Source organism: Otolemur garnettii, unplaced genomic scaffold (assembly GCF_000181295.1).
Source record: "Otolemur garnettii isolate 467f Iridium unplaced genomic scaffold, OtoGar3 scaffold00110, whole genome shotgun sequence".
Classification (NCBI taxonomy): domain Eukaryota; kingdom Metazoa; phylum Chordata; class Mammalia; order Primates; family Galagidae; genus Otolemur; species Otolemur garnettii.
In genome coordinates, this window is record NW_003852505.1 from 2,962,511 (window position 1) to 2,972,297 (window position 9,787).

The 9,787-nt window shown below is 43.0% G+C and overlaps 1 protein-coding gene across 4 annotated transcripts in view; it reads right to left on the reverse strand.

Moving 5' to 3' along the window:
- SEPT6 (septin 6) overlaps positions 1 to 9,787 on the reverse strand; it is a 76,128-nt gene that overhangs the window by 43,539 nt on the left and 22,802 nt on the right. For all 4 annotated transcript variants that reach the window (XM_003796998.1, XM_012809660.2, XM_003796999.1 and 1 more), the window contains exon 3: positions 4,842 to 5,037. In XM_003796998.1, the coding sequence (XP_003797046.1) occupies positions 4,842 to 5,037 (196 nt within the window). The remainder of the gene's footprint in view (positions 1 to 4,841; positions 5,038 to 9,787) is intronic.

A 9,787-nucleotide genomic window follows, 5' to 3' on the forward strand; every position in this document is an offset into this window, starting at 1 on the left:
GGCTCGAACCCACCATCCTTGGTGTATGTGGCCGGCACCCTACCCAAGGAGCTACAGGCGCTGCCAGATAAGCTTTTTAAATAAGCAGTCTACACTCAATTTATGTGCTTTCTTTTAAGAAAATGTCATGGCTTGGCACCTGTAGCTCAGCGGCTAGGGAGCCAGCCACACACACTGGAGCTGACGGGTTCAAATCCAGCCTGGGCCTGCCAAACAATAATGACAACTACAACCAAAAAATTAAAAAAAAAATAGCCCAATCTCATTGTATTTTCTTCCTAAATGGATGGCCTATTTTCCCAGCATCATTTCTTGAATAGTCCATTCTTTCCCTGCTGACTTATATATACTGAAAAAAAAAAAAAAGAAAGAAAAGAAAACTTCATTCTTTTTTATTTATTTTTGTTTTTTATATTTTATTTTTTGAGACCGAGTCTTGCTTTGTCGCCTTTGGTAGAGTATCATGGTGTCACAGCTCAGAGCAATCTGTGATCCTCTTGACCTCAGTTTTTAGTAGAGATGGGAGGTCTCACTCTTGCTCAGGCTGGTCTCGAACTCCTGAGCTCCAGCAATCCACCTATCTTGGCCTCCCAGAGTGCTAGGATTACAGGCGTGAGCCACCTCGTCCAGCCATGCAAGTAATACATGTGTTCCCCTCCCTCCCTCAGAGGTAACTGTTATTTTCAGGGTGTTGACTGACTTTCCACACCTTTTCCTCTGCATTACATACATAAATAAAGAGCAACATTTGTTGCTTTATCAGGGAAAGGAGAGCAGACTTACACAAGTGACATCGTGATCTGTGTTATCACTGTGCAACTTCTTTTTTTCACTTAACAACATGTCCAGGAGATCTATCCATATGAAGACATACTGATCTACCTCATGCTTTTAAACTGCCAAACACAATTCCATGGTATGGTTGTACCACAGTTTATTCAATTGCTTTATTGATGGAAATTTAAACTGTTTAAATTTGTTTATTTGATAACCAATGCAGCAGTGAATATCCATTTTGTATGCTTCTCATGAATATGTGCAGTTGTTTCCCAAGGCTGTATACTTAAAAGTGGAACTGCTGGGTCAGACATAAATTATTCACATTTTAAACTTTAACAGATACTGCCAAATTTGCTGTCCAAAAAAGTCTGTATCAATTTACATTCCCACTACCATGAATGAAATCACCTCGTGTTAGTATCTATAACATCCTTTATTTTTGGCAAGGCTCGTGGATAAAAGATATTTCATTGTTTCATTTTCTACTTCCCCTAATTACTGGGGAAGTTGAATGAGCATCATTTTTCTCATGTTGACGGGCCATTTGTATTTCCCCTTTTGTCAATTATCTGTTTATTTCTCATTGAGTTGTAGAGGCTCTTTTTACAATTTAGAAGAATCCTTTGTCTGTTATATAGGCTGCAAGTATCCTCTCCCCATCTGTAGCTTGTTTTACTTTTGTTTATGGTCTCTTTCAATATACCAAGGTTTTTTATTTTAGCGATTTTAAATCTGTCAGTCTTTTCTTCTATGGCTTTTGAATTCTGTGTCATGACTAGAAAAGCTTTCTCTACTTCCAAAGTTACAAAAATGTTCTCTGATATTGTCTCCTTATATTTTTAGAATTTGTTTTTAGTCCAATGGGAATCTATTTTTGTGAGTGGTGTTTATGTGGAAGGTCTCATTTTATTTTCTTCCTAAATGGATGGCCTATTTTCCCAGCATCATTTCTTGAATAGTCCATTCTTTCCCTGCTGACTTATATGTACTGAGTTTCCAGAAAAGCATGATCTGGTCTTGGATTCGCTTTTCTATCCCTTTGCTCTTTTTACTATTCTGAACCTTTATGTCCTCACCATCCATTCTCAGCAATCATGACATTCTGGTTTCTACCCACAATTCCCCTGGAATTATTATTCCTAAACTTATTATTAACATTCATGTCACCAAACCTTCCAGTTCTTCTCTTCCTAGACGCCATTTTTCATTCCCTCTCATATGCCACATGATACAACTCTCTCCATTTTTCTATTAATAAAAATAATGATCATAATAATAACTTCGGGGGCAACCTGTCTGGGACTCTTTCCATTTTATTGGAAGCTTTTCTATCCTCTAATAAACTATCGCTCTATCCAAAAAAATAATAACTTTGGTTTATTACAAGGTAGGCACTCTGTGCCAGGCATTGTTTAAGCATTTCTCATGTCATACATACCCAGTGAGTTTCACCACACCTCATCATCATCCCCACTTGACAGGTGAGAAAATTGGGGCCCAGAGAATTTAAAGTACCTTGTCCAAGATCCATAGGCTAAAAAATGGCAAGATGGGTTTGGAACCAGGTCTGTCTGAGACCAAAGCCTGAGTTCCAAAGTACTGTCCTCTCCAGAGTCTCCCCCTTGGGTTCCTTTTTCTCTAGCATCCTTTCAATGAATGGTAACTTTCTGCAGGATCAGGGTTTATTCACTGCTCTTCCCAGTTTATGCATGTGCCCTGGTAAAGCAGGGCATTCTGATTCCCTGTTTCAATACAGAGGCATTGACATCTGTGCTGAAATGGCCCTGACAGCATGTAGAAAACACTGCCTTTTATTACAGCTCCCTGAGACTTACTTTACTGCTGTTCCCCAGCCCCATTCATTTCTACTTATTTGATTTTTCTATGACTATGTGTCATATTTATAATCAGGAAAAAAAAAAACAATAAGAACATTTTAAAAATATAACAGAAGTAGGTTCGCCTCTAAGGGGCAGTATCAGTTCAGTCCTCCCAAGCCATCGTAATGGAGGCCTTGGCCAATGTTAGAGATGCTGAATCTCTCTGAACTGTGAGAAACTGAACTGAGTACTTCCTGAACAACCTGCAGCTGAGATTAAGCACTCACCCTGTGGTCCAAACATCCCCATTCTCCGGGGTCTAATTTATACTCAACCAAAGAAGATTAGCACTTCAATAAGCAAGCCTATGAAAAGCTCGAGGTGTCCTTCCAGAATGTCAAATAGAAAACAGAATTCAGTTCAATTATTAAGAAGCTACATATATTTCCCCCATTATAAGGAAGTAAAAATAAAAGAATTTGACATACAGTCCATCTAAATAGCAAGAGAATCCTCAAATGATGAGCAGACACTTGGCTCCAAGTGATGAATGGCCCTTTCTGAGACGAGCATGTGTGATAACCATGGACTTCTTGGTTAAATGCAGATGCTGCCTGACCCCCACTCACTCCTGACCTCAGCCCTCATCACATCCTCATCTCAGCCTCACTCTGCCCCTCACGCACGATCTTAGATGCTCATAGTCGCTCCTGGCTCCCCTTCCTCCCTCTCTGCATATTTCTGTTCCGTCCCTTTTCAGAATGTCTTTTCCTCCATCTGCTGATAGAGCAGCTTGAAGTTTTTGTCTTTAGCCCAGCATTCTTCTCACTCTACTCTGATCCCTGGGTGATCCCACGTGTGTTCACCATAGGAACATATCCCCTTTACCTTCAATAAATGAAATCTGTATTTCCAGCCTAGACCATCTTCTGATCTCCTGCTCCGCATATTCAACTGCCTACGGCCGAAGGTCAGCACATGTCTCAGTATTCCACAGACAGATCAAACGCAACATGTCCACAACAGAGCTTATTTAAAACTTGGTTCTCTCATATTACCTCTCTTACTGAATGCCACCACCCAATGTCCACTCTTCAAAGCCAAAAATGTGGGCCTCATTCTAGAGTCTTCCTGTGCCTTCACAACCCCACACCAAGTCTCTACCAAGTCCTATTGAATTTTACCTAGTCAATATTTATCAAATTGGTCTCCTCTTCCCTGTCTCAGCACCTATTTTCCCCTCTCACCTTAATCTAATTGGCCCAATAGCCTCCTCATTGGTCTTCTTGCTCTTCTATCTCCAGTCTTACCAAAGTTCCTTCTTCAAAGGCCAGACTACATCATTTGACTTCTCGAAACCTTCCAATGCTTCCAATATTTGCACATTCTATAAATTCCTCCGTGATCTGGCTCCTGCTTACCTGTTCAAGCTCATTTCCCCCTCCTTTCCCCCGGCTTGCTCCAAGTGCTAGCCCAGGGGCAGATCAGGTTTCTCCAGGCCTCATGTTTATACAATTTGAAGGACTCTCCAAGAAAAATAATACAACATGATGACTAAAAATCCATCACAGGGCCTTGCAAGAGTCCTGTGCTTGTGACAGCCCTGGAGCTGAAGCCTCATTAGCTTCACAGTGACTCTGCCTCTGTCTAGCCAAACAGAGCAAGCTGCAGTGCCCTAGAACACACCAGAATCCTCAGCATCACCTTGCCTTTATACAACCGGCTACCTTTGCCTGGAATTCCCTTCTCTCCCTTATCTTGTCTGTCTGGCAAAATAATCCTTCAAGAGCCAGCTCAGGGGGCACTTCCTCGGTGACGGCTTGCCTGAGACCTGAGACAATTCCACATGAAGTTGACTGTTCTCACCTTTGTGTTCTCACTGTAACTTGTCCTTTACCTCTTTGTACCCTGTCCTTTACAGAACATGTTGCACTCTATGGAAATTATTTGCTTTAAACCGGTCTAACCCAGGAAAGCCTCAAGGGCAGAGACTAAGCTGTTCCTTTTTAGATTGTCAGTACAGCAGTCCCTGGCACAAGGTAGAAGCTCAATAAAGGTTTGCTGAAAGAAATTGAGACCCCACCCATAGATGCTGGAAAGGCACCCTTCTTTTGGCCAAGCGTGTGGAGTGGAACAGTTGCTATAGACAAGGACACGGGAGGACACGCTAGGGGCTCAGCCTACATAGTGAGCTCCTCCCTGTAGCTCCCCTCCAGCCTCCCCACACCACTCCATCCTTACCTGTCCTCCTTGTTGATCTGATCCCCAAAGCCCACTGTGCTAACAATTGTCAGCTTTAGCCCCACGTTGCTCTCTTGGAGGTCATAAGTGTTGGACCGCAGCTGGACACCTGGCTGTGTGTGTGTGGCCGGCTCCCCTTCAAACTTGGTGTTGAACAGAGTGTCCATGAGGGTGGATTTGCCCAAACCAGTCTCTCCTGAAAAGCAAAAGGATAAGTTATGGTCCATTCACACAGGGACAATGCAGTCCTTGCACATCATGCTTCAGGTGTATGTTTCTTGACATGGGGAAATGTACATGGTAACACATGTACATGGTAACACATGAAGGGAAAAGCATATGGAAGTACACAGACTGCGTGGCCTCAGATGGAAGACTGAAAGGAACTATACCAACATACCAACTGTAGTCATATCAGTAGAACTGCAGTGGTTTTCACTTTATTCCTCTAATTTTTTTTCGGTTACTTTTTGTTTGTTTGTTTGTCCAGGTAGAGTGCGGTGGCATCATAATAGCTCAATGCAACCTCACATGCCTGGGCTCAAGCAATCCTGCTGCCTCACTTTTCCGAGTAGCTGGGACTATAGGCATGCATCACCATGCCCTGCTAATTTTTCTACTTTTTGTAGAGATAGGGTCTCACTCTTGCTTGGGCAGGTCTCAAACTCCTGACTTCAAGTGATCCTCCCACCTTGGCCTCCCAAAGTGCTAGGATTATAGGCATGAGCCACTGCACACTGCCCCTTTTTTCTGTTACTTGAGAAAAAATTACCTTGCATGTACATTGCTTTTACCATCAGAAAAAGAAATTATATTACAGACAGTGATGAAGAGGGATACTTATGCCTAGAAAAAAGACTAGGAGGAAATCCAATAGACTTTTGCTAATGATTATCACTGAGTGGTAGGAATATGTGTGGTTTTCTTTTTTCTTCTTCCTTCTTGTGCAAATTTTTTTTATTGAGCAATAATAATAATAATGCAAAAAAAGTAACATTCACATTGTCAAATAAAAGTATGTCTATTATAGAATGCTTTGACTCTGAGGTTCAGTATGGAGTCATCAGTTAACTTCTTATTTTTTCCCCAAATTCTCAAAAAATAGACAATATTTATAAATAAAAATAAAGGATAGTTTCAAAAAATAGATCATGCCAAATCTTATAGGGAATAGAAAAAAGAAGAAATACTTCAAAATCATTCTACTTCATCTGGATACACCTGATACTAAAATTGGAAAAAATATATTATTACAAAGGGAAATTACAAATATATTTCACTTATAAATGAGGATGCAATATCCTAAATAACATATTAACAAGTTGAATTAAAAATTAATGTTTAAGTAATGTACTTTGGTCAAAATTAAATCCAATTTATGTGAAAATTAGTCACTATTTTATTTTATTTTCCCTCACCCCCTCCATCCTTCTCTGTTTGCTCTCCCCTTCCCCCATGCCCCACCGTGTCATTGTCCTCATATCAAAGTCGAATACCGTTCCTATGATGCTTCACTAAGAATAATGTGTTCCACCTCCATCCAGGTTAATACAAATGCTGTAAAATCTCCATTTTTTTAATGGCTGAATAGTATTCCATGGTATACACAGCTTGCCAATCCATTCCTCGGTTGAAGGGCATTTAGGCTGTTTTGACATTTTAGTGATTGTAAATTGAGCTGCGATAAACAGTCTGGTACAAGTGTCTTTATAATAAAAGGTTTGTTGTTGTTGTTGTTTTTCTCCCTTCTGGATAGATGCCCAGTAATGGGATTGCAGGATCAAATGGGAGGTCTAGGTTGAGTTCTTTGAGGTTTCTCCATACTTCCTTCCAAAAAGGTTGTATTAGTTTGCGGTCCCACCAGCAGTCCCAAAACTGCAGATGCTGGTGCGGATGTGGAGAGAAAGGAACACTTCAACAATATGTGTGGTTTTCATCTCTTTATGCTTTTCTGTATTTTCTAAGTTTTCTAGGTAGAACATGTCTAGTTTTTGCAATAAAAATGAAAGGTCTATTTAAAAACTTTTAAAAGGGACAGTGGCCTCTTGTCAAACAAATTTCTTCTTTTCCCCACCACTTCTCCCTGCCGGACCCCAACACCCCCCTGTGTGGATGCTGCAGATGTGTGTCCCAGAGGTGAGGCTGTGCAAGACTTGTGTGGGCCCTTGGTTTTTCCTTCCAGATTGCTTGAGTTTTCAGTGAGAACATTTTTAGCTAAAGGGGAGGGAACTTAGCAGGCCACAAATTATTCTTCTCCTTAAATTCCAAACAAACCAGCCATTTGCCTGTTTAACTACCAGGCTTCAGGATACTAATAAATCAAACCATTGGAATTTCAAAAGTCCTGAATTTCACACTAGGGAGATGAATGGGGGAAGGGCTGTGGCAGACTGGTGAAGGTTTGGGGAGCTTACACCTGGGAGGCCAAGGAATATCAAGCCATTGTCAGGAGCCAAGGAGATTTCAGAGAATGGGACATCACAAGAAGTCAGGAGTTGAAGGGAAGCTGGTGACGTGGGAGGTAAGCAGGAATCTGATATGAGGCTACAAGCTAGGCTGGGTGCTAGAACTGTTTATGATCTCCACAGATCCAGCCTATATCTGCCCCCCAGCCTATCCCAAGTGATTCAGGAGTAAGAGTCAGTAGTTAATCACCCTGGACTTTGAATACATAGATTGCCCTGCTATCCTGCTATCATCGTTCTCCTTCTTCTCTCCCTCCTCTCCAGCCTAGAGGATGTGAGTTTTGCCTTCTCTTCACAGATGGGAGTGGGTTTGCACTGGGCAAATCCTGCCCTGGCAAACCTGCCCTTGGGGCCAACAGCACACGTCTGTGGTCCAAGGCTAGGGTTAGAGCTGCATGATTCAAAAATGAAAATGCTCCATCTCCCCTCCACCCTCCGGGTGTGTCCAGCTTTGCATCTTCCTCGCCTGTTTTGTGCAGAATAATGAGCTATGAATGCAGGAGGTGCTTTTAAAATATCTGTCTATGATGAGAGCTCTCCATGGGCATGGAGAGGGAAGGAGAGAGGGAAGGAGGGAGGAGGGCGGAGAGAGACAGAGAGAGAGAGAACAAGGAGAACATTCAATTCAGCCCGCTACCCGGCCCCCCAGCCAATTCATCGCCAGGTCTGACTAACTCAGATAGTCAGCACGCGGAGGAAATAGTTCCTCGCACGGATCATGTTTCCAGCCAGGGTCTGCTATATCCATTAGCAGTGAAGACTCTCCAAGAAGAGGTCCCCTTTTACCTCCCCTAAAGAAAGGGGAAGTATTTGGGTCTCAAGAAAAATTTAATGAGGTGAAGCTTTTGCTTGTGGGAGGTGACAGACTTGGCCAAGCAACAGAATGTATAAGACCCTCTCCACCCCACCGAAGATGGGGGTGAAGCTCAACTGCAAATGGGGCCAGCACCTCCGAGGTGGAAATACAGGGTGGCTCTCTCATCCTAAGTCACCTCCGCTCTGGGCACTGAGGTTAGAGCTGTATCTTAGCACATCTTTGTGTGTGCCTAATAAATTTTCCATGTGCATCCCCACCCTGGCCCCCTCATCTGTTCCCTGAGCTCCCTGCTGAGTGCCCCAGAGCGCCTAGAGAGCAGCGGGCACTGTCCCCTCAGTGCCCAGAGTGGGCTCCCTGGCTCCCTGCTCCTAAGAATTCTCAGAGGGCAGGGGCTAGGCATCTGCCTGTCCTCCCGAGAGTGCCTAGCCCGAGGTTCGCACAGAACACCTCAGGAGCAGCCCTGCAGAGGGCCCCACCCTGTTTGCACAGCTGGAGAAACACAGGGCTGAGCAGGGCAGGGCAGCAGCAGGGAGGAACAGCAGGAAAAATGACCACCCAGATGCCTGCCAGCACAAAAAGCTGTGGAAATTAGATGCCAAATAATGAATGTCTGGAAGCAAAGAACTCAACGGTGTCTAGGGAATTGTGATAAATGCAGTATTAGAAGAGGGTAGAAAAACAAGCCAGCTTGTCCTGTGGCTATTGAGTGCTCTGGTTCCAGTCTTCTGTCAGTGTGAAGCCTGGGGGTGGGGGACACTTTCTCTCAATGGCTGGCACAGACCCAGCCTGAGCCTAGGATGCTGTCCCCTCCCACAGTTGCTGTGGGTTTTGTATTGAATGGGGGGTGGCGAGACAAACACGTGGCCTAACTGGGATCAGGTCAGCAGATTCCCGCCCCGCAGGAAGGTGGGGACTTGGCAATTAGATTCCAGCAGGAAACCTGAGGAGTCCCAAGGGGTCAATTTCTCTCTCCTCCTCCCCAGCCCTCTCAGAGCCACTCATAGCAGACAGTAGGGTTTCTGATCTATCTTAATTCATGTTCTACCAACCAAGAGGATTCCATCTCACTTTGATTAATACAGATAGTATTCCGGAAACAACAGCTTTTGAAAAATGACTTTAAATTTAAAGCATATAATATGAACTATACTTTTTTGAACTATACTCCGATGTTGACCTCCTCACCCTGGGTGAAAAACGTGAAACGTGTGTAGTAAAGAAAAGCTTAGCTTAGAAAACGTGTGTAGTTGGCGCTACTTGTAAGGCTAAGGCAGGAGGATTTCTTGAGCCCAGGAGTTCAGAGCTGGAGTGAGCTATGACTATGCCACTACACTCCAGCCAAGCAACAAAGTGAGATACTGTCTCTAAAACAATTTAAAAATAAAAAAGAATATCAGTTATTGTTAATGTTTGCATCCTCTGGCAGTTGGTGCAATTAAATTCTTGCAAGTTATGAAATGAAGAGTTCTAGCCAAGTTATCACTAAATTACTGCATGACCTGAGCGGATCCCTTTCCCCTCTCTGGGTCCCAGTCTCTATTTCCATAAAATGAGAGGATAGGAGTATTAATAGTAAGAACTATTATTTATTGAGTACTATGTTCCAGACACTGCTGTATATTCTTTACATATATTTTCTATTTTCTTTTCTTTTTTTTTTTTTT